Genomic DNA, 23,979 nt, shown 5'->3' with positions numbered 1-23,979 from the left:
AGCCTACTTCCTGCTCTTGGGCAAGAACCTATTTTCTTCCTCTGTTCCCCCAGAGGACAGTCCCTGTTAGTGCCAGCATTCACTTCATTCTGCTGTCAGGGTTTATAGGTAGGTCTCCCTCACTGAGTGATGGCTGAGGCTGTCCCATCATTTTTTCTTCCATAGAGCTTCCCACAGTGCACTGCACAAAGCAGGTCCTCAGCAAGGTGAGCCAGTGGTCAGCAACTGGGCGGACACCTCCACCCCCAGGCCTTTCTCTTTCCTGCCCCCTTCGAGCTGTCCTGGTTCTTACAGCCCACCTGTTGCTCACCCTCCTGAGAGTCTTCTTAGCACCTTTCTCTTTCTTCCATAAGGTTCTTGGACAGGGCCTGGGGGAGAGTACCGAGCTTCACACCTTGGTCACCCTCTAGGTCGGGCCTTGCTTGGGGGCCTCTGTGTTGCTCAGCCAGTCAGGGCAAAGTCACAGTTCTCCTGGGGAAGTGGCATGCCACGCCAAGCCACTCATTCTCTAAGGCTGTTCTGAGAGCGGGCAGGGTGAGGAGGCAGAATGATAGACTCAGCGCTCATAAGAGTGAACGATATATATTTAAAGGGAAAACAGTATCAGAAAGAGGCAGAAGTGACCCGTAGGACCCAGGCCACATTTTTTCCCATTAAAAAAAAATCTCAACTTGAAAGCAGTTTCATAAGATCCCCGTGGTCCCTGTGAACACCAGCCTCCTGGTTCTACTGCCTACTAAAAACTGCTTTATTCGTCTTTCTTTTCATCTTTTTCCACTTTTTCATCATTTTCTGTTTTCATGTCTCCCAATTCTGTTTCCCCTCGTTCTTCCGACTCTCTTCTGCTGGATTCTGAAAGACTCTCCTCGTGTCCTTCCAATTCCCTTTTGATGAAGTCTTCTGAGAGTTTTTGATCCAGATTGGAAGACCTCTTGTAAATGTCTGTCGATTCCCTTCTGTTCACTTCTGATTCTCTCCTGCCTGCTTCTCCTGATCTTACACCCAGTTCTCCAGACAGTCCCTTGGCAATCTCTCCCGAATCTATTCCCACGGATCCCAGTTCTCTTCTGGAGGAGCTGGTTCTCTCTGTTTCTCTCTGCCTGTCTTCCTCCTGTTCACTCACTGCAATCAGAGTGTCTTCATAAGATGACTCATCCTCTGTATCTTTCTCACTGCCAGCTCGCTCTCTGTCCCATTGCTTCATCACCATCTCGGGCTCATCTCTCCTCCTTTTCATTCCTTCCTTCTCCTTCGCCATCACTGATGCATAATCCAATGCAGCAGCCTCTACCGAAAAACAAGAGGAAGGAGGAGAGAAAGGTGTAAGTCTGTCCATCTCTGGGCCCAGGTGAACCCCAGCCTGCGCAAGCCTGTGCTTCTAAGAGAAGGACTCCTTTCCAGAAGGAGAGAAAGGGGCTCGTGCATCGCTGAGCACCAGCCCTGTTCCAGGCATTGTGCAAGCCGCACAGATGACACCGTCTGATTGTAGGGCATGGTGTCATGAGTGTGTGCACTGACACTGATGTGAGTTTGCAGTCAAGGGACCTGAGGTTGATAGAGAGAAATCACAGACCGTGATCACACTGCAAATCGGTGCAGAGTCAGAATTCGAACCCAGGACAGTCTGCCCCCACAGCATACTCTTTCCCTACAAGAAATAGTGTAGGTGCTGAGAAAGGACAGAGGGTGCCTCTTCTCCAGCAGCCTCACTCTGCATTTCCCTTGTCCCTGGGAAGCACATTTCATCATTTCGGTGGGACATTCCCTGTAAAAATATGAGCAGACTTCTCGCAGCAAGTTCAGCTGGAGAGCTGCTTACAACCAGAGGGATCCTTGCTCCCTGTTTTTGCCAGCTACAGAGAAAAGCCACCAGTCTCCTCCTGAATCGCCCCCACATTCTCTTCCTAGAAGCCCTTGGTCTGTAAGGTGCCTACTAGGACCGGAAAAAGGCTGCCGTTTGGTGGCGAAGGCTATGCAATGCCGCCACCTGCTGTTGTGGGAGGGAAGTGCCCAGCAGCTGCTACTGGGCGCAGGGCACTCCCTTCGAGTTCTTCTACACCTTCCCCAGCACGTAGTCTGCGGAGACTGGCGAGGGCATGTGAGGGAGGATGCTTGGAGCATCTGCCATTTCCCACCTGTGTCCTTTCACATCTGTTGCTCTTGTGGCTTTTGACAGCAGCTCCCAGGTCATGTGGGGCAGAGGAAGAACCCCTCTCTGGGGGGATCCAGCCACCACAGGACAGGCACTAGTTAACGGAGGGCCGTCCCTCTTCAGGTGCCCACAGACTCCACCCCCAGATTCCCACTACCAAGCCCGGATCCGGGAGGGCTTCGGCGGCAAGGCAGCTGTGTCCTCTTGGCTGCAGGGTAACTGCGATATGACTCGGGCCCCCGCAGAAGGGCAGGCGGAGTCGGGCTTGTGGCCAGGACGGTGTGGAACCATGGAGAAAGCCTGGGCCCTGGAGCCAGGCTGCCCCAGACGGAAAACCGCCATGGGACTTCAGCCCCTCTGCCTCCGTGTCATCTGTGAAATCAAGCGACCACTAATGCTTATTCCACAGTGTTCTCTTTGGGTCAGATGAATCTGAACATAGTGTATGAAGTCCCACAAAGAGTGTCTGGCACGTTGGGAGCACTGAATGCAGAGCAACTTCTCTCATCACTCATTCCCTCTGGGGTCTGTCCCTGATGACTGGGAGGGGCCCGGGGTCCCCAGTCCCGGGGTCCCAGCCCCTCCTCTACTCTCACTTCCTTCAGAGAGCCCGGAGCCAGGGAGCAGAAGGCCTCTTTGCTCCCCGAGGCCTTGGGAGGAAGAATGTGATACGGCGGACCCATCTCTGCACCTCAGCCCACCCTCGTGCCCCTCTGCGCCCTGCCCCTGCCCCTTCTCTACCCATGCTGTCCCCAAAGAGCAGGACCACACAGCAGGGGACAGTCACTGTGTGACCCAGGCAGAGCACTCCACTTCACTCGACCTCTGTTGCCCTGAAGAGCCCCTATCTCCCGGGGGCCGTGAGGGCTGAAGGACAGGCCTCACCAGTGCCCAGCACACAGGAAGAGCCCCAGAGTGTGGCTTACTGTCCTTCCGCCTCTTCGTTCCTGCTAGTCCCTGCCAGGAATGCCCTCCCTCTTCCATCTTGCACCCGGAAAAACCTCGGGCATCTTTTGAGCCTGAGAAGAATGATTCTTCCCCTTCGGAGCCTTCTCTGTCTCCCCAGAGAAGACTGAGCATTTTGCCTGTGCTCACGGCAGAGTGAATCTCCCAGCTCAGCAGCCACCTGCAGGAGCCCATCTGGGGACACCTCTACTGGCCTGGCTTTCCTGATGAATGGGTGGTGGGCTCCTCAGGGGCCAGCCCTGAGCCTCTGTCTCCCCCAAACCTCACACCTTCCTGACACCTGATAAGCGCTCAGCAGATACTCAATGAATTAGTTGAAGGAATAGAGGAGTGGGCTCTCTGGGCAGACCGCAGCCCAAAGTGGGCTGGGTCGCCTCCCTCTCCCACCCCAGGGAAAGGCTGGGGCTGCCACTGGCTCTGAAATCAGAACGCCCGGTGGTCAGTGCTGAGCCCTGGGACAGGAGAAGCTACTGGCGGGTGGGGCCGGAATGATGGAGGGAAAGCGGAGGGAAGTTCTGGGGCTGCGACCTCAGGGGCTCCGGGGACTTGCCTTTCTCTTTCTCTTTCTTTTCCCTGAACAAATCCCTGTAGTTTGTTTTCTTCAGCTCGTAGATGATGCCCTTGTTGGCATCGTCCAAAGCCTGTGGGTAAAAATAAACATAGATTAAAAACAAACAAACAAAGCCTGTGGGTGACAGAGGAACCAATAAACTCTCATACCCCTCTTTGGCCCCTACACTTCCCCTTTCACCCAAGTCCCAGCCCCAGGAGCCAGGGCTCTGCACTACCCACACCCTCGTTTGCTCCTGGCCCCTCCTAGCGCTCCTGCCCGGAGGGACCTGGAAGTATCCAGGCTAAGTGGTATGAGGTACCTGACTACAGGGAGCTCAGACCTCGTTTCCCTTGGGCTTAGGCATGTATTTGGGAAGGGTGTGTATCCACCGATCTCCAACTTTTTTTACCTAAAGCTTCCAGCCAATGCAAAGGCTCAAGACAAGTCCCTAAGCCAGCAGCAGGGCAGCAAGCCACAAAAGGCACTCAGACACATGCCGCAAGGGGATCTGGGATGGCCTGCCTTCAGAGGGGATTGCCGGGTGACTGCAGAGTCCCTGGGGGCCTGGATCTCAGCCTGTGCACAATCAAGGGCAGGCTCTGCCTTCTTCCTTGTGACTTGCTTGGGCGGAGCACCCCTGGGCACTCAGAACCATCTACTGAATGACCACCAGGCCTGGACACCCTTGTGCAGTGTTGGTCTGCACCTCCTGTATGCCTTCCTGCCTGGAGGTGCCCCTACGGGTGGGTAAAAGGTCAGGGACCGGGTCCCACGAGGAGCCACAGGCACTGCTCTCTGCCTCTCAACCTTCCGACACCCTGCCCAGCGCGCCAGGGGACCTCGAGCCCTCCTTGATGGAAAGCCGCACCTGCCTGCCTGCTGGGGCTCTCTCGCTCTGAGCACCCTGGTCCCTAGGGCCCTGGTCATGACCGAGAGGCTTTTGTTACAACTTTCCTGCTGACACCAAGCTTCCTGAGGGCCAGGACTGTGGTCATCACCTTTGGGCTGGACAGTCCAGGACGACTATGGGTCAGCAAATATTTGCTGAATTTAACTGCCACGATCTCTCCGAGTATTTGCAGGGTGATCATGTGGAAGCAGATTCGGTGGGAGAGAACGGGGAGTGTTCCCCAGTGAAGGGGAGTGTTCTGCCTCTGGAGGCTGGATTTAAAGGCAAAGGTGCACATCGGGGAGCCAACCCCACTCCAAGAACGAAAGTGAGGTGACAGTCACCCTGGGCCAGGTGAAAACAGGTCATGGACTGCCACAGGGTGGGGCCCTTTCGGGAGCGACTTCTCCACCATGACCGGGAAAACAGGGTTTCACCGTGGTCTTCACAAGCCACACTCTTGCCCCCTGAAACTCCAACTGGGTCAGGTGGCTTCTTTGCCATTCCTAGACCCTCCAGTCCAGGCTGGCCCACCAACTTTCTGGGGTTCTTTGCCCCTAACTCCCTCCGCCATTGTGCCCCAGTCCTTGGATACAGGCCAGTGCCTCCTTTCCTGCCTCCCACACATTCCTCAGCACCCACAGTCTCCCGTGCCTTCAGCCCGGCCAGACCTGCGGTCCTTGTCCTTCAAGGCAAGCATGAGGGCCCCCTCCAGCTGCAGCATGTTCAGGATGTCACTTCCCAGGGTCCCTGCACCTCCACTGTGTTTCCTGAGGCCCCGCCCCTCATCCCGCCCACGAATTACTACGCAGTCTGGCTCCTGTCAGCCACAGGGCAAGGGGTCGGGGACCCTGCATCATTCACTCGAGCAGATGCTTTCTGGGGGGCCCAGCTACACGCTGGTGGTGGCTCTGCAGTTTCGACATAGGACAGACAGCTCAGGGGCAGCAGTCCGGCCGGCAGATGGAGGGAGCTGGCTGGGGGCTCATCCTCCTACTGAGCAGCCTACTGAGGTCGTGCATCGGCCTGGAGTGGCTCTGGGAGCAGCGGCTTTGCCTGTGTTCTCTGCCCCCCCGAAGCCGACAGCCTAGGCCAGCACCATCCAGCAGACATATCTGCGCCGATGGGCCCACTCAGGATCCGCAGGATGTGGCGCCACAGCCACGAGCGGCTACGGGTGCTCCTGATGCCAACAGTGCGACTGAGAAACCCAATTTTAAATTGTGTTTGCTTTTAATTCCTTTTCGTTTAAGTAACCACACGGGGCCAGCGGCTGGCTGCCTTATCGAACAATGTGGTCTCCTGGGAGGTAGCATTTTTGAAACTGCAAACCCTAAATCAGTTCAGAATGTCTCCACCAGCGTGAAGTAACAGAAAAATTAAAAACAGAATAGGAAATACCAGCATCCAGAGTAGAGATAAATACGTCTTGTAAAGCTTTCTATTTTTTGTGTGTGTATTTCAAATAAAAATACGTGCCTGGTGCTGCTGTATGAACCGATGGCAGACCTCTGAAAGGGTCAGCCCGCCTGCCGTGTGCGCGGGGGTTGGTGGGTAAGTGGAAAGGCCCCGTGGGACAGCTGGGGGGCTGAGGGCCCGCCCACCCCGCCCACCCCCTAGCCACGCCCACTCCCGAGCCCCGTGGAGGCCCAGCAGGGGGAAGGCTCACGCTGATGATGGCCTGCTGCGCCTCGTTGTTGTGCAGAAGCTTCGCTTTCTCCAGGGCCTTCTCGAAGTTGTTCACGGCCGCCTCGAAGTCTCTCAGCTTCACTGGAGAACAGAGGGGAGGCACAGCACGGGTAGGTGGTGACACTGCGTGCCGCAGGACGCGGCTGCCCTGCGGGTGCCATGCCCCCGCAGGAGCCCCTGGCCCCCCCGGACCCTGGGAGGGTGACCCGGTGTCAGCTGGAGTCAGCCCCAGGTCTCGGGCAGCATCGCGGAGATGCCCGGTGCCACCTCCCCACTAAGGGCAGAAGCTGGGACCCGCGGCATTCAGAGGGGCAGGTGAGGGAAGGGGGCCTGGGCCCACATCATGGGTCTCTAGGCCAGGGGGACACCTCACTCTTGCCCTATATTTAGATTGTGCCAGAGAGGAAATCCACATTTTAAAAACATTAGCTCAGGTTCTTTAAGAACGACTGTGGGAGACTACAGAAAACATGGAAGGGTCGGACTGACTCATGGGCCAGCAGCTGGGATCCGGGCTCTCGGAGGCCCCTCTCCCGGGGTGCACGCTGAACCCAGAGCAGGGGTGGCTCCTCTGAGCCCACCACCCCACCAGGCAGTGCTGGAGCCGGGACGGGAAGACCCACTGCCCTTTAAAAGAGCTTAACTTCGGCCCCTGGCTGGTGTAGCTCAGTGGATTGAGTGCCAAGGAATTGGCACCAAGGAATTGAACCAAGGAATTGTGGTTTGATTACCAGTCAGGGCACATGCCTGGGTTGCAGGCCAGTTCCCAGCAGGGGACATATGAGAGGCATCCCCTCTAAAGATAAATAAATAAAACCTTAAGAAAAAAAAAAAGAGCTTAAGTTCTGGAAGGAATGGGAGAAGTCCTCACCAGTCAGGGTGCGGGGACCCCATATCTTAGTTCCTTCACACACCGCAGCTTTCCGGAATAACCGAGTATGTGTCTGCCCAGACCCACCCCCTCCCGAGAACTGCTCTGGGATCCGCGGGGCAAGGGGGCCCAAGGTCAGTGTCACTCCGACACTGCAGGTCTGTATAGGAGTCACGACGCCTATTCAAGTAAACATTAAAGACTTTTTGTTTGTTTTTAACTGACTCTGTCACCCAAAGTTATCTCGACTCTGGGGGCTGTTCTCCTCTTCTTTCCCACTCTGCGCAGGCACAGATCTGCACGCTTACACTTCATTTTTGTTGAGCTGTAAGTGGGTTTCCCCAAAGCCTGCAGCTTTCTCGTCACTGTTACAGGCACCAGGGGGCGCCGAAGAGAGGGCAGGAGGAAGAGATGGATAGCCACTCGGTGTTCATTGCGTGCCAGGCCCGGTTCTCGGAGCTCACACGCTCACTATTGCTTTATTTCTTTACACCAACCTCTCTGGTAGGGACCACAGTTACCCCTGTTTGCGGAGGACGGAGCTGAGGGACCCAGAGCGGCACTTGCCGAGGTCCCTGAGCCAGGAGGGCCCCGAGCCCAAGCTCTGCCCCGGAGGCTGTGCTGCCTCTAGAATCCAGGGGGCCCCCCAGGCTGCTGTATGTGCTTTTCCAACTCCGGAGCAGGAACACTGAGACTAGGGGCGCAGGCCCCAGCTCTCCCGGGGCCCGAGGGCCCAATAAATCTTGAAGAGTGGACGCAGGATGATGTCCACCCTGAGGGATATGTCCCGTCTCTGCTTCAGCTTGCACAATGCCCTCCTGAGAACAGAAAGTAGTTCTAGGAAAAGCCACAGTAATCGTGTCTTTGACTTAATTTAAAAGCTTTCAGTGGTTTTCCCTGTGCTTTTAGGAAGCAGCGACGATTTGTAACTGGGCCCGTGAGGCCCTGTGACTCCGGCCCCTCCTCAGCCTCCTCCCTCCAAACCTTCCTAGGCCCCAGGAGCTCCAGCTAACACTGGTCTCCTTCAGCTTATGAAGTCAGCCCAGCCCCTGCCCGCCTTCCTAAGCGCTGTCCCCTCAGCTCTTAAAACAGCTGGTGCCTTCTCATCCCTAAAGTTTCTCCTTAAAAATTACCTCGTTAGCCCTGATCAGTGTGGCTCAGTTGGTTGGGTATTGTCCCGCAAAGCGAAAGGTCGCTGGTTCAATTCCCGGTCAGGGCGCATGCCCGGGTTGTGGGTTCAGTTCCCAGTTGGGGCACATATGAGAGGCAACCAACTGATGGACTGTTTCTTTCCCTTCCTCCCTCCCTTCTCCTCTCAGTAAAACAAATTAAAATTAAATAAAATATATATAATATAATATAATGTAATTAATATGGTATAATATAATTAATATAATATAATTAATATAATAATAAAATTGCCAGTCAGGGCACATGCCTGAGTTTTGGGCCAGGTCCCCAGTAGGGGGCATGAGAGAGGCAGCCACACACTGATGTTTCTCTCCCTCTCTTTCTCCCTCCGTTCCCCTCTCTCTAAAAATAAATAAAATCCTAAATAAATAAATAACGTCTTTTTTTTAAAGTTACCTTTTCAGACAAGGGGGCAGGAAACTGTTATCGGGAGGCGCCACGTATTTGTGGCATGGGTAGAGGAATGAAGGACTGTGCCCCTGACCATTAGCACTGGTCACGCCCCCTCCCTCACCGGTCACGCCCCCTCCCTCACTGGCGCCAGCTGTGCACCCGGAGCAGGAGCAGCAGCGTGACAAGGCCCGAGCTTCGGAGCAGAACAGAACTGGGCTCTAGTCCCCGCTCCATTGCCTATTAGCTTATGACCTGGAGCCCTTCCTATTTGAACTTAATATTAGGAAACATTTCAAATACACATGAAAGGAAAAGGAGCAGCGTAATGAACCCCGGTTACTCATCCCTCAGCTTCAACCTCTATCCCAATACCGCCCCTCTTGTTTTAACTGTGTCTCCTTACCCCTGCCCCTTGCTGGGTTATTTTTTTTTAAGATTTTTATTTATTTATATTTAGAGAAAGGGGAAAGGAGGGAGAAACAGAGGGAGAGAAACACCGATTGGTGGCTTCTGCACCCCAGCTGAGGCCTGAACCCAAAACTCAGGCATGTGGGCCGACTGGGAATCGAACTGGTGACCTTTCAGTTCACAGGCCAGCACTCTGTCCACTGGGCCACAGCATCCAGGGCCCTTGCTGTTTTTTTATTTAAATGATTTATTTAAATGATTGAGATGTAACTCCCGTATCACACAGTGCACCATTTCTAGGTACACGGTTCAATGGTGTCTGCCACATTTACAGAGCTGCACCACGAGCGCCACAGCTCAGTTTCAGAGCACTTCCGTCACTCCAGAAAGTTCCCCTGTGTGACCTGGGGGGATCTGCCGAAACACTCAGCACCTCGGTTTCCACATCGACAGAGTGAGGACGATGACGCCCATGTCACCGGCTTGCATAGCGATTAGATGCAAGAATGCCAATGTGAGGGGCACCGAGGCAAGAGGAGGTGGTGCTGTTTTGGTGACCACACAGTGCCCTTCGTGGGCAGGGGCAGCTCTCAGGGTGCCCTGAGCCCTAACTGAGCTGAGCCCTAAACAGGCACTTATGCTGGTCAGAATGGAGGGGCCGATCCCCACTCGCAGGGTCACAAGTCCTCTGGGCAGGGGCACGCTGGGAGGTTAGGTTTGGCCCACAGAATTCCCAGCCCAGGCGTGGCAGCCAGGCCCGAGGGCTGGGAACAGTAGGGTGTCCTCTCCGAGCCCATACCTTGTGCCTGGGCCACCAGAACACTGGCGTTCAGCTGCCACTCAATGTCCCCCTCTTCCTCCGCACACTGCTGGGACTTCTCCCCATAATTCTGGGCCTGCCAGGCCTGGTCCAGCTCCAAGTAGCAGCGGCCAATCTCATGGAACAGCCAGGTCTTCTCCAGAGTGGTCTTTGCCAGCGGGATCTTCTCCTCCCACCTGGGGACCGAAGAGCCAGGTCAGTGTCTCCTACTCTAGCCCGGCACTCGGCTGGCTGCAGGCAGTCAAGGCCTCCTACTGATAAGAACTATTCTCCAACCACCAGTTCTTTTAGAGAAGGGGTGGTGCTAACAATGATTAACATCTTTTAAAACTTTCAGCCCTGGCTGGTGTAGCTCAGTGGATTGAGCATGGGCCTGTGAACCAGATTATCGAGGTTCGATTCCCAGTCAGGGCACATGCCTGGGTTGCGGGCCGGGTCCCCAGTAGGGGACACACAACAGGCCAACCACACAGTGATGTTTCTCTCCCATTCTTTCTCCTTCCCATCCCCTCGCTCTAAAAAGAAATAAAATATTTTAAAAAAAAGAATAGTAAGTATATATAAGGAAAAAACTGAACACAGACAAAAGAATGGAATGCAAACCAAAAAAAGTTGAGAGTAGGATTAGAATTGGTACTTGTCTTTGGGTGGCGGGACTGAATAATTTTTCTTCTACTTTTCTGTATTTCCCAAATTAACATTTATTTAATAGTAAGCACATATTTACTATAAAACTTTTTATTATAGAAATATGTAGGTGAGCACTAGCCTATGAACCAAAGGGTCACCGTTTCGATTCCCAGTCAGGGCACACGCCTGGGCTGCAGGCCAGGTCCCCCTTATGGGGCACGTCAGAGGCAACCACACACTGATGTTTCTCGCCCACTCTTTCTCCCCCCCTTCCCCTCTCTCTCTAAAAACAAATAAAATCTTTAAAAAAATGTACGTGAACTCTCAGACCCTCTGTCTCCCACCATACAGACACCAGGGGCCATTCAGGAAATGGAAGGTCGCCTCGCCGAGATGAGCAAGTGCATTTCAATCAAGCGAGAAGGCCTGAAGGACATTTCTGTCTGTACCAGGCTAGCTGGCCCAAGGAGCGGGCTGGCCCAGCCCAGGCTGGTCTGCGGCTTCTGCCCTGAAGTTCCCCTGGGGCTGACTCACTCCCCTGCAGGAGGTCACCAGCCCCGGGGTTGGACATCAAAAGTCCAGCAGTTGGGCCACCTACCAAGTTCAGACTCTGTTACCCTTGTCCTCACGTGATCAGTCACAGAACAGGGTCAGAAGTCCCAGACTCCATTGGTCCACCAGTTCCTGAACTGGTCCAGGGTAACAGTCACCCCGAGCGCTTGCTAAAACAGATCCTTGTGGTCCAACCCAACCCAAACCAGTGGAATCGAAATTTGCAGGGAAGAGGCCAAGGGATTTGAATACCTACCTAACAAATGCTGGAGGCGATTTGCCACTGGGTCGCCCTGAGAAAATGCTGCTTCTGGTCTACTCCGTAATCTAACTGTTGAGCCCCAGAGTTTACAGCGCAGCTTTCCCATGGTCACCTAGCGGAGCTGGACCAGACTTGGGTCTTCTCGTGCCTCTAGGCCTGGCACCCCAGCCCCAGGCTGGGCGTCTGGTGTGAGGGTGGGAAGTCGTGGCCCCAAGCTGTGGCGGGGCCATCCTCGGTCACTCACGTGTCAATGGCTTGCTGGAACTTCCCAACTCGGGCGAAAACCCTGCCAATGTTGTCCAGCGCTCGAGACTTGGCATCGGGAAGGTCGCTGTGGGGAAGAATCAGGAGGAGCTGTTCACTAGAAATCAGTCTTTCCCGGCACCGCGCAAACAGAAAAGAAGTCAAAGACAGGGCTCCTGGCCTCAGGGTCCAGCTTGAGGGACGTGCCCAGGCTGGAGGGGTGACACACACGGGGCCTCTCATGGCCTAAAGCCAAGAATGAACTTTATGGGGACCTTTCCAGGGGACCCTTAGTCACCTGTTTGCAAAGGTGTCCACTGGATTTAGTGATTCTCCTAGGAATTTACCTCAAGTGGATGATGTGACATTGAGGCACTGTTTATAGGAATAAACATTGGCCCTGGCTGGTGTAGCTCAGTCAGTGGGTTGAGTGCAGGCCTGTGAACCAAAGGGTCATCAGTTCAATTCCCAGTCAGGGCACAAGCCTGGGCTGTGGGCCAGGTCCCCAATGGGGGGTGCGTCAGAGGCAACCACACATTGATGTTTCCCTCCCTCTCATCCCCTCTCTAATAATAGATAAATAAAATCTTTTAAAAAATAATTATTATTATTTTTTTTTAGAAAGAGGGTAAGGAGGAGAGGAAGAGAGGGACAGAAACATCAATGTGTGATTGTCTCTTGTGTGCCCCACTCCACCCCAGGGGGCCTGGCCTGCAACCCAGGCACGTGCCCGGAGCGGGAGTCAAACCAGTAACCCTTTGCTCCACAGGCCTGCAGTCCATCCACTGAGCTACATCAGCCAGGAAAATCTTTAAAAAATTAAAGAAAAGAATAAACATTGGAAACAATCTGAACTTTATCCACGCCTTAGCGCCGGCAATTTTTGGGGATAAAAAAACATCCTTGATATATTAAGTCAGATTATAGTATATTCTATGCCTATCCCACATTTTGGTTAAAAATAAATACGCAGGCCTGCAGCGTGCGCTGTGCTCCTGGCTTCGGCGAGGGGCCCCAAGCCGGGCGGGCCATGGACGCAGCTCCTGGAGCTGGAAGAGGCGAGGACCCGGCCTCCTCCCCTCCAGCCTCTAGAGGGAGTGAAGCCCTACCAACACCTCGATTTTCACTGGGCCCAGAAGTAGCGCTTCTTAATCTCCAAACCGGTTAGACAACAGTATAAAACCGTGTTGTTTGAAACCACCAAAAAAAAAAAAAAAAAAAAAAGCAAATAAGTAAAAAGTGGGCATTTTTTAAAGTGGAGAGAATGGAGGTCTAACTATTGACAGTGATTACCTAAGGGAAATGAGTACGAGGGAAACTTTTAATTTTCCCACATTATTTAAATGTTTACAACACTCATGTGTCATCAGGAAAAAAGAGTAGGACATTTCTGTGAAGGAAAAGACACTCGCACCGCCTGCCTCCATCGTTTATGGCCACCTTGGGAACACTCTGAGTTCTGCGTTCAAGATGACCTCCCTCCTGACAAATAAACCGAGAAGGCCGCCGCGCACCCCCCTGCCTGCCCTGCCCCTCCCCGCCCCGCCCCCAGCATTCCGCTCACTCGCCCCTTATCCGGGGCCTCGCCGCCCCTCCAGCGCCTGCAGCCCCACTGGCTCCGCGACACCCACCTCCTCCGTCCAGCCTTCCCACTGTGGCCCCCTGCCTTTCTCAAGTGCAGATCTGATCAAGATGCTCATCTGCACAAGGATCTGGGGAGTTGCCCCTGCAGCGCTGACGGCCACAGCAGAACGGGGGTGGGGGTGGGGGTGGGGCGGGGGCCGGCCCAAGTGCCCCCAAAGAAGACTGTCCGGTTCTGCTCCCAGCACCACGCGCCTGGGAACCAAGCACAACACTGCGAAGCTTATGTAAAATCTGACTCCTCGGCCTTTAGTACCTTCAGGCTAAGGTCCTTCTTCCTCTCCCCAGGGCGGCTTCCTGTCCTCCCACTCCGCACGGGGCCTGGCCCCCAGCCCTGCACGCTACCCGTGGGTCCCCAAATCCTCCAACCCCGCCACCCCCCTCAGCCTAGGGGGCCCTTCTCCCTCCTTGTCATCCCTTGCTGACACCCCTGACCTCTCTGAGGCCTCCTTGGCTCCCCACAGGGCTCCCACCTGACTCTCTCCTTAGACCCTTGACGGCACTTTGCACCTGCTGCTGCCCACACCACCTCTGATGTCAGCTCCCCTTGTAAAGCCGGGGGGGGGGGGGGGGGGGGCTCCGTTATGGTGTGATGAATGAGTTGTAAGATGGTAACTCATCCATAACAATAATATGTCGTATGTAATAATAATGAGAAAGCACACAAGCAAATCATCCACAGAGTATTCAAGGAAAGAAGCGAGGTCCGTGGGCATTGGAGAAACTACTTAGACGAGTTGGGATTCGAGCTGCACCTGGAGGAATGCCAGGCTCTGGGGCCGGGAGGGGCACCGAGGGCACCATGTGGCTGATTAGCAAGAGGCAGAAGCTGGAGCACGCTGAACTCACAAGTAAGACGGGAGACCCGTTTGCGGATCTTATAAAGGAAGTAGCTCTGAGGAACGCCTCTGTTTGTTCAGCCACTTAGCATGCGTCTCCCGCGTGCCCGTTTGTGGCAGGTGCCAGGGAGGGAGGAAACCAGCGACAGTCCCATCCGGAGTCCAGAGTCTAATAGGGCAGACAGGCCCCGCGCGAGTGTGGGCAGAGAGCGCTGAGGAGAGATTGCTAAATCACCCCTGGGGCGCAGGGCAGGCTTTCCAGAAGGAAGACACTTATTTACATTTTGAAGAATGGGTAGGGAGGAGTTGATGAAGAAAGGATGGCGGAAAAGGAGGTCCTGTTTAGGGACTAGCAGGAGCAGAGCCACAAGGTGTTGGCAGGGGCACAGTTGTTCAGGGGCCCGAAGAAAGCTGGGTCAGGAGAGACCAGGACCAGCCAGGTGAGGGAAGGCAGCAGAACTGGGCACTTGAACTTTGTCTGACTTTGCATTTGTTTGCACTCAGGGCCAGCTGGGCAGCAGGAAATCCAGGTCAGAGGAAACACATAAGAAGCAAAGGAGGGTCCGGACTGAGCTGTGGGAGGGAAAGCGCAGGGCAAGAGGCAGGTGGGCAGGACCTGGGGGGCTGAGCGGGGGCAGTGACGGGAGGGGGGAGGTGTCTGGGCAGCAGCCTGGGCTCCTTCTGGGAACCCAGTGGCCACAGTGACACCCTCACGGATAGGGACCCTGGAGCAAGAGGTTTGGGGGAATGTAAGGGATTCCTCTTTGGACATGTTAAATTGGGCTTCCTGTGGAGCACCCGAGTGGAGACGCCTTAGAATCAGCTGGATATGTGGGTCTGGGGCTTGGGAGAGAGTCTGGTCAGAAGTAAGATTTATATTTCTCTGGGGCATGGGATATAGTTGGATCCAAATTACTGTGTATACATCTTATTTAATTCGCATAACCCCTGTGAACTGGCATTATTACTATTTTTAAGATTTTATTTATTTATCTTTAGATGGGAAGGGAAGGAGAGAGGAAGAGAAACATCAATGTGTGGTTGCCTCTCATGCGTCCTCTGCTGGGAACTGGCCTGCAACCCAGGCATGTGCCCTGACTGGGAATCGAACCTCGATAATCTGGTTCACAGGCCCGTGCTCAATCCACTGAGCTACACCAGCCAGGGCTGAACTGGCATCTCTTTACTAGAGATGAGGAAACAGAGGTGAGCAACTTAATCAAATCCACACAGCCTCTGAGGGCCGGGGCCAGCCGTCAAAGTCAAATCTGTCTCCAAAGCAGGTTGGCTTTTAAATATTTTCTGCTTCTGAAATGGCCAACATGGGAAACCTGCTTGCCGCAGCGTAGGCAGGTGAGAAGTGAACTGGGAAGGGCGGCACACAGGGCTCTGATGAAGGAGGAGAGGGCAGGTGGCAGGGATGGTCAGGAAACCCAGTTTAACCCAAACGCAGGACTGACACCGGGGAGTCTCGCAGAAGGAGGTCCAGAGAGGCCTTGAGCGGCAGGCAGAGGCGTTTGGTTAGCCTGGGGGCGAGGAGGGGCCAAGGCCTGCCCGTCAGCAAGGGACGGAGGGTTGGCAGATGGCAAGCAGTGTGTCTCTGGAGGTGGCGTGTATGTGGGAGCAGCTGGAGATGGGGACAGCCAGGGGCCGACCTGCGCATAGACACAGGATGACAGGAGGCTGAAAGAGACTCAGAACTGCGGGACCAGCAGGGACCAGGTAGGAGAAAGTCACGAATGACTCCAAAGGCTCAAACCTCGTGCCCAGAAAGCCACGGGACCTCTGAGAGTGGGCCACGGGGTCTGGGAAGAGCTGGTTCCTGGGAGTATTGATGTTACTCTTACTCTGGACACACAGCGAAGTCCTGAGGTCTTTCTGTGTGCTCTGCACGCTGTCCTCCCTCCCACCCTGTCAGGTGAGGCTGCTGTCACAGCCGCCTGGAGAAGGGACGCTGAGGCTGGGAGAGGCTAAGTGCCTTGCCTGGGAGACACAGTTTCAAAGCTCAGTTGGCCACACTCTGGAGCCCCGGCGCTTGCTCAGCACTGGGGAGGGCGCGGGCCTGGCTGAATCTGCCCCCTCCCCACTTGGTCCAGCCTCCTCTTGGCCAGTGTTCCCCTGGCAATGCCCTGTGCTCTCCGGCCTCACGCTGCCTCCTGCCTGCCTGCCCCAGTGACTTCTCACAGGCCAAGTGTGTTCCCCAAAGCCCAGTCAACTCCTCCCAGGATGTGCCACTCGTAGAACTGGGTTCTGTGCTTTTCCCTCATGACACTTGGCACAGAGGCAATTTATTCGCTATGCCACTTTTTCTTTCATAGCTGCAGGGACACGGACCTTGTGTCTGGTCACTGTCGTGTTCCCCGTGATAGCCGCGGCATCTGGCACGCCCAGGGTGGAGGAAGGCTTGTTGACATGAGAGTCTCCCCAAGAGCCAGACCCCTGGGAGCTTTTTAGAGTTTGCCCTCGTCCTGGTGGCAAAAAGGCCGACGGTCTCATTCCACCCCTTACCCTCCACCCCTTGTCCCCAGGAGGTGGCTCCTCCCTCTGCAGCTTTGACCTCAGGCAAGCAGGGCAGAAAATAGGAGTTCGGCCCCCTGCAGCCCTGGCAAAAGGCGAGATGCACAGTCCAGCCCCACTCTGCTGCCGGCCCCCGGGCCTGGCCCTCCCGGCCTCCAGAGGCACTCACTATTCCCTGGCGATCTCCAGGTCTTTTCTGTGGCTCTGCAGGGCTGCCGCCATGTGCCCCAACTCAATCTGGGCGTTCCCTATGCAGCTGTACAAGTTTCCGACCAGTTCGTCCTTGCTGGGCACCTCTTCTTTGTTCCATTCCAGCACCTTCTTCAGCACTTTCTCAGCTTTCTGAAGGCTGCCTTCAGCACTGCCGCTGGTCAGCACTGGGGAGGGGGAGGAGCGATGTGCAGGCGTGAGCAGCCTCTTCCTGTCTGAGGGGCGCACCCACCTCCCCGCCACCCCTCCATCCACAGCCCAGGGCAGCCGGTGGCTGAGCTATGCTGTTGTTCACTTCCCACCCTGGCAAAGGCCCCGCCCCTCTGAGGACACCACCACCCACACATGTCAATGTCCTCCAGGCTCTTGAGGATGTAGTGGGCCGTCTGTGAGGGGCTGCGTTTGCGGTTCCCCAGCCATTTCTCTTGCATCAGCTTCCGGTCACGTTCCCTGGCGTAGATGGGCTTCTGCTGCCTCCAGAAGTCACTGCGAGAGTCCAGGTAGTTGATGCCGGTCATGATGAGGTCCTCCACGGTCAGGCCGCGCTTGACGGTGCCTTTGATCAGGTCTGTGGGAACAGGTGTGAGGAGGAAACCACCAGAACAGGCATCTAAGGGCCTTGCCTCCTCTTGGCTCCCTGCCCCCTGGGGGGACCTCTGCCTGGAGTTGCAGAAACCATGAGTAAAGCAAGAGCACATGGGTGCCAGTGTGGGTCTGTCTGGGCCCAGGCAAGGCCAGAGCCCCGCCTCCGGGCATTCTCACGGTACGCGGCTTAGTGCATAGGCCCCTTATGGCAAGGTGTGAAGAGCTAAAGCAGGGGCAGCTGGTGGAGAGCCCCCAGCCTGTCAGGGCTCCCGCATTGCAGGCTTGTCCTTAAAGAAGACAAATGCACGACCCAGCCCAGGCAGCCAGCACCCAGCGGTTTCCCAGATGTTAGCTGGGCCAGTTAGGTGTGACCTGGGAGCTGGAGGGGTGTGCGCAGGTCCTGCCTGCCACCTGAACAGAGGTTGGAGCTGGTAGCAGAGCCCCAAGGCCGGTGGAGGTCATGTTCAGGCCACCCCCCCTCCCCCAACAGGGGAAAGTAAGCACGCAGGCAGGTCTGTTACGCAGGCAGGTGTGTTACGGAGGCAGGTCAGTGGTGAAGCTGCCCTGTGACACAGACCTGCAGGGAAGCCTGCAGAGACCTTGGAAGTCAGCTCTGGAGGAAAGCCATTTGATTCAAGGGTGATCCCTGCTCAGGCTGAAGAGCTAATGGCAATAGTCCCATCGTGCGTGTTTATGTAAAGCATTCATTTCGAGGCTCCATCCCACCTCCTGACACGGCCAGCACAGCGTGGCAGAGCGCTGGACCAGAGGTTAAGGCGCCTGGGCTCTGGTACCAACTCCACCACTAACTTACTTGTCAAGTTACTCCTTGAACAGGTTACTCCCCAGTCAGGGTCTCTCTTTCCTTCTCTATAAAAGGAAGGGCTGTCCTGGATAAGCTGGGGGACTGTCTAGTTTCAGTGTCCTACGATTCCCCTCTAGGGCCTCCCAGCCGGATTACTTTGCCCTCTGTCCTTACTGAAGGCCCAGGGGACGTCCCCTTCAGAGACAAGTGGGAGAGGAACCCAGAGCTCTGGAGTTCCCTCCCAGCGTACCATAGCACTCAAGAGCGCTGGTTCTGAAATCGAACTTCCCGGACTCAAAACTGAAAGCTGCGTCACTGCTTACCTGTGTGGGACCTTAGTGACTTAACCTTTCTGCGTCTGTTCCCTCATCTGTGAAATGAGAGTAGAACCTGTCCACAGGGACATGTTGGCTGCTCTCAGAGGACAGGCTCTGCCTCGTGCATCCACCTCACACCCCCTTTGCCTGGTTTCCTGCTGCAAACAAAGTGTCTGAAACCTTCATCCAGCAGGAGCTTTTCCAGATACTCCTTGTCCACGTAGAGCTCGCCCAGGAGCTGGCGGACAGTCTTCTTGCTCTTGAGGGAGCCCTTCCGCTTGGACTCTCTCGTCGGGGGGTGCAGAAGGTGTCTCACCAGATGCGGCTTCTGCAGGGCTTTCATACTCTGGGAACACAGAGCAACAGCGCCAGAGCCTCAGCACGAAGCACAGGGAGTCAGGGACCAGGGTCTGTGGTCCCATACTCTTCCTCTGGGACCTCGGGCCCGGGCACAGCTGGACTCCCAGGGCCCCTCTAGAGCTGGGGCGGAGTCCCATGCTGCCTGCGATGGGTAGGAGCCAGCTGCTCCCAGGCAACAGGGCACTCAGACCTGTGTGCCTCAGACACGCGCGGCCTCTCCTCTTGGGGGATGAAGCGTCAGAACCAGGGCCCTTACCTCGGCCTGCTTGCTCAAGAAGGAGAGGTCTCCTTTGTTCTCCAGCTTAATGGAAGAAGGACCTGTAAGAACAGAAGCTGGGGCTCAGGTCAGCCAGGCCTCCGGCGTGATCTCTCACATATTTTTAGGTGGAAATGGCTGCCTCAGGCAGGGGGATGGCGGATGTTGCAAAGCTGGCTCCGAGCCAGCCTGGCAGGCAAATGGTAAAGGTTTGGTGTAATGCTATTGTAGGAGCTAGGCAGCCCTTGCTAGCTCAAGGCCATGGCAGCCAGATTTCCAAACAAAGGGAGATCTCCATCTCATGCCATTTCCACACTCTGAATCCACGCTAGCAAGCTCTCACTCCTTCCTCCTCCCCCATGACCCAAGGCTAGCTCTTGTGTAAGAGAGGAAGCCAAAGACTAGGAAAGACTAGGCACAGGACTCCATTCGACAGTGCGACACCAGGCCAAAAGGGGCATACTCATCTGACTGGGGTGAGCGCAAGAGCCCTTCTTATCTGGCTTTGAGGGTAACCAGACTCTGCAGCGCTCAGTACTGTGGGCAGGGGATTGGCTCCTCCGGTGAGTGGTTCCTAATCCTCAATGAAATCCGCAGCAGTCAAGTCCAAGCATGGGATTCCCTATAGGCCTTAGTGGCCACCACCCAAGACACCTCAGGCCTTCCTCCAGCCCTAAGAATTCAGAGAGACTTCCTGGATAAGGCAAAGGCCCCATGGCTACTCACTGCCCACGGAGTTGTTGATGGCTTCCTGGGCTTTCTGAATTCCAACTTTGAATTCCCGATCAGGCCACAGCTTGTAGCCTCGATGATAGAACACCAAGGCAAACTCAAAGTCTCCCATGGTATACAGGGTCTCAGCCTTTTGTAAAATCCCCTGAAATGGGAGGATGTCAAAATCAAGGTGGGCAGACAAGGCCTTATAGGACTCAGGTGTGCTGAAACAGAAGGGTCTTAAGTGGAGGGTCAAGGTTGGGATACAGGGGCAGAAAGCAAGGCAGGAGACCTATCAAGGCAGAGAAAATGGCATCAAACTCTAGCCAGTCTGGCTGGTTCTTCCACCTCTACTCATCAGAGAGCGCTGCAGACAAGGGCAATGTTAAAGCAAGATGGAGCTCTCCACCCTTATGGTCACCTTGCAGAAAGTCGGGTCCCCCTGGAGCGAAGCCTCGGCGTCCTTCAGGGACTTCTCCAACTCTCCCATCTTCAGGAAGCACTTGGAGCGGGCGACCAGGCAGTTCTTATCTCCATTCTGAAGGTAAAGAGCCTGAGAAGGGAACCACTCACGTTGACAAGTACCAGGCAGGGCAAGGTAGAAGCTGGACTGGAAATAGCAGCCTAAACCCTTCTGGCAGAGTATCAAGGGGACCCCTCGGGGCAGGCAGCAAACAGGTCTTTGGGTCTTATCAGATGAAAAGCAGCATGTTATCCATCTTTGCTCATTCACCTCCATTATCTGCAAGTGGCTCATCTTAAACAAGGTCAAATCACAAGCCACTGGCTGAGATGTGAGAATATACTATTCTGAGGATAATACTGAATTTTCCTGGGTGTTGGCAGTTCTTCCACTCCACTCAGACAATAGAATCTTAGGATGTTTGGTGCATACCACATTCAACCACAAAGCTGAAATGGATGCACGACACACTCAAAATCCATTCCAAAGGCTAAGCATTCTGCAAACTAACAAAATAGATTTTAAGACAATCTGCAACTTGAGTTGTCCATTCTACCAGCCCTCTTTTGTTATATAGCTTGTTGAAAATGAATCACTATTTCAGGTGATTAAGATGAAAATGGGCCCCTAACATGTATGGCTCAGTGGGTTGAGCGCCACCCTACAAACCAAGAGGCGCATGTGCCCACATCAGGGCACGTGCCTGGGTTATGGGCTGGGGTCCCTGGGCTGGGGGCATGTGAGAGGCAGCCGGTCAGCGTTTCTCTTGCACATCAATCTTTCTCTCTTTCTCTTCCTCCCTCCCTTCCCCTTTCTCTAAAAATAAATACAATCTTTAAGAAAAAAAAAAAAAGATGAGAATGCCAGCAAAGATGAAACTGTGGTTTGGGCCCTAAAGTGGGAGCAGACTCACCATGTCCTCTTTTCTTCTGTTTGAAAGATCTTTACCGAAGTCCTTCCTGAAAGCATCAGACTATGTCTACCTCTTTCTAACACCTTCCTACTTTTCCAGGAAGAGGAAATAGCTATTGTATTTCATGAGGGAAAAAGCCACTTTTCACCCGAAGCTATCTTCCCTCAGGGTTTTCTTTTCTATGAGGTTCTCCAGGACAAAATATGATCCAAAAAAGAGGAAAATGGATGGGGGGCAGGGCTCCTGAACTCAGCTAGTGGCCCATCTGGCCAACCATTTCTGGTTTCAGGGTGTGGTCGGTGATGGACGAGATAAAAGACTCTGGGTAGCAGATGAGAAGCTTGACTTTAGGACGAGTGTCCGGACAGATTTACGAGAGCTGTTCTGCCACTACTCCCTTTGGAATAAGAAGTGGCTATTTGTTGTAAAAGAAGTGGTCATAAGAACATCTAAAAACTTACTTGTGAGGGAGTGTCCTTTGGTGGTTAGCAACTCAGAACAGGAGTCTGAGTGCCTGAGGTTGGCTCCTTCTCTGCCACTTGCTAGTTCAGTGATCTTGGGCAAGTTACCCAACTTCCTTATCAGTTTCCTTGTGTATAAAATTGTGTAATAACAGTGTCTCCCCCATAAGCTTCTCCTGTGCTTAGCAGTATGCCTGGTATCCTAAAACGACACTTAATCCCCTTACTTAGGGTGGGGTGGAGCAATTTATACTAAGGTTGTGTGTGATAATGTTAGTTATTTACTGACCACCTTCTATAAGCAACTGAGACTTCACTTCTGCAAGAAGTCTCCCAGCCAATCTCCTGGCCAGTGAAGGGAAATTGGGTCTGCTCTGTAGGAGGCCAGTCAATCATAAAATACTAGAGTGAAAAAGAAGAGGTCATGCTGAAAGGCACAGAATGGTTAGTAAGAATCAGGCAGAATGCAATGGGAACTGATAGGAAATGGCTTATCCGTCACAGTGGTGCATTAATCAGGAACAAGTGAACAGAAGTAACAGGGTCATCCGGGCATCATCAGGACCTCATTATCAGGAATCCAAAGTGGTGATGGATGATTGATAGGTTCAGAGCATGACTCACGTTGCTGAAACTACGGGCAGCTTTAGAGAACTCCCCGCAGAGATAAAGCCGCTCGCCCTCCGCCATATAAGAGGCAAAAGTGCTTCGCAAGCCGTTCGTTTCTGGGTCCTCTATCTCCGACATGATGAAGGGATTTGGAGACGCTGAAGCAAGGAAAGGGAGGAGGGAGGAAAAGCAGCGGAGAACCTCGGCCTGGCTTGTGGAAACCCTGTCTCTTAGCAACGAGGATGCCTAAAGCTACTTCCGGTCCCTCGCTTTTGCCCCGCCCAAGTCCGGGCACGGCCGCCGCCATTGGCCAGTCTGCGCTTCGTCGTTGCAGCTGCGCATTGGGTGGAGGTGTGACTGTCGCGTGTGAGGTGGGGATTTGCTCTTGCACGCTTCACCGGTTCTCTCTGTAGTTGAGTCGTGTCCAAGATTTACAGCCGGGCAGAACTCCGAGTAGGGATAAGGCACGCGTGGCGAGGACATGTTCACCGCGTGGGCCAGGGGTGGGAGGAGAGCACTGGGCTCGGAGTCGGATAGTCTGCGCAGTCTTCCTTTTCTTCGTAACCCTGCGACTGGCTGGGAAGGGCTCTAAGTCTTTAATTTTCTTCCTGCCAAATGAACGGGAAGATGCTAAAACTTTCAATATATGAGGGTCTGCATGAGACAAGATGGAAAATAACGTTGGGCCCAACCCTCAGTTGAACACATTTATTTATTGAACCTCTGCTCTTGGTAGGACTGGATCAAGGCTTTTCCTGACACGCTTCCCTCTTCCCTCCACTCCAGCCCCACACGAAATCGGACGAGGTTCCAACAAACACCCTTGCCTTTACTGCATTACTTTTAAAATGTCAACTTGCAACATCAGTAAGGTTGTGACCCGTACTAAGGCTGCTTGCAGAAGTGAAGTCTCAGTTGCTTATGGAAGGTGGTCAGTAAATAACTAACATTATCACACACAACCTTCGTATAAATTGCTCCGCTCCACCCTAAGGGGATTAAATGCTGTTTTAGGATACCAGGCCTGCTGCTAAGCACAGTTCAAGCCTACAGGTGAGGTAGGGTTATTTATTATTCGATTTTATAGGTGAGAAAACTGATAAGGAAGTAGAGTAACATGCCCAAGATCACTGAACTAGCAAATGGCAGAGGAGGAGCCAACCCCAGCACTCAGACTCCCATTGGGAGATGCTAGCTGCCAGACTATGGAAAGGCAGGAATGTTGTATTAACCCTGAATCTCCAGAATTCAACGCTGGCACATAGTAGCAGCTAAATAAATCATTGCTGAAGTTGAAATAGTAAAATGATACCCTTACCTACACACACACACACACACACACATAAATGAGAACATGGGGAAAGGGGGAACTCTGAATAAACTCAGTGGATTGTGTGTCAATTTCCTGCTTGTGTTTTTGTACTGAAGTTCTTCAAGGTGTTACCATTGGGGGAACTGGGTGAAGGGGTGCATAGATGCCTTTGTACTATTTTTTACAACTGCATATGAATTTACAATTATCTCAACATAAAAGGTTTAATTAAAAGAAGAGTGCTTCTATTTTTAGAGAGAGGGGAAGGGACGGAGAAAGGGACAGAAACACTGATGTGTGGTTGCCTCTCATGCCCCCCCAGCTGAGGACCTGGCCCACAACCCAGGCAGGAGCCCTG

At 54.0% G+C, this 23,979-nt stretch overlaps 1 protein-coding gene across 1 annotated transcript; it reads right to left on the bottom strand.

Moving 5' to 3' along the window:
• Positions 1 to 474: 474 nt before the first annotated feature.
• On the bottom strand, positions 475 to 22,508 carry ODAD4 (outer dynein arm docking complex subunit 4). Its single transcript, XM_037129794.2, has 12 exons — positions 22,325 to 22,508; positions 20,285 to 20,416; positions 19,876 to 20,026; positions 19,150 to 19,211; positions 18,714 to 18,879; positions 17,170 to 17,394; positions 16,786 to 16,993; positions 11,621 to 11,707; positions 9,912 to 10,108; positions 6,230 to 6,330; positions 3,669 to 3,759; positions 475 to 1,287 (listed from the first exon to the last, which is right to left on the bottom strand). Exons 1-12 carry the CDS (start codon positions 22,445 to 22,447, stop codon positions 749 to 751), a joined length of 2,082 nt encoding a protein of 693 aa, XP_036985689.2. The 5' UTR covers positions 22,448 to 22,508; the 3' UTR covers positions 475 to 748.
• Between the last annotated feature and the right edge of the window lie 1,471 nt (positions 22,509 to 23,979).

This window comes from Artibeus jamaicensis, unplaced genomic scaffold (assembly GCF_021234435.1).
Source record: "Artibeus jamaicensis isolate MK-2021 breed Jamaican fruit bat unplaced genomic scaffold, CSHL_Jam_final contig_2259, whole genome shotgun sequence".
NCBI classification, from domain to species: domain Eukaryota; kingdom Metazoa; phylum Chordata; class Mammalia; order Chiroptera; family Phyllostomidae; genus Artibeus; species Artibeus jamaicensis.
This window is presented reverse-complemented; position numbering and strand designations above follow the sequence as displayed.

Coding starts and splice junctions, on each gene's coding strand:
- ODAD4 (XM_037129794.2), bottom strand. CDS start 22,447: ATGTCGGAGATAGAGGACCCAGAAACGAACGGCTTGCGAAGCACTTTT. Junction 17,395..18,713: donor AAAGCTCCTGCTGGATGAAG/GTTTCAGACACT, acceptor CTGTTCCCACAG/ACCTGATCAAAGGCACCGTC. Junction 1,288..3,668: donor AAAGAAAGAGAAAGAGAAAG/GCAAGTCCCCGG, acceptor GTTTTTCGGTAG/AGGCTGCTGCATTGGATTAT.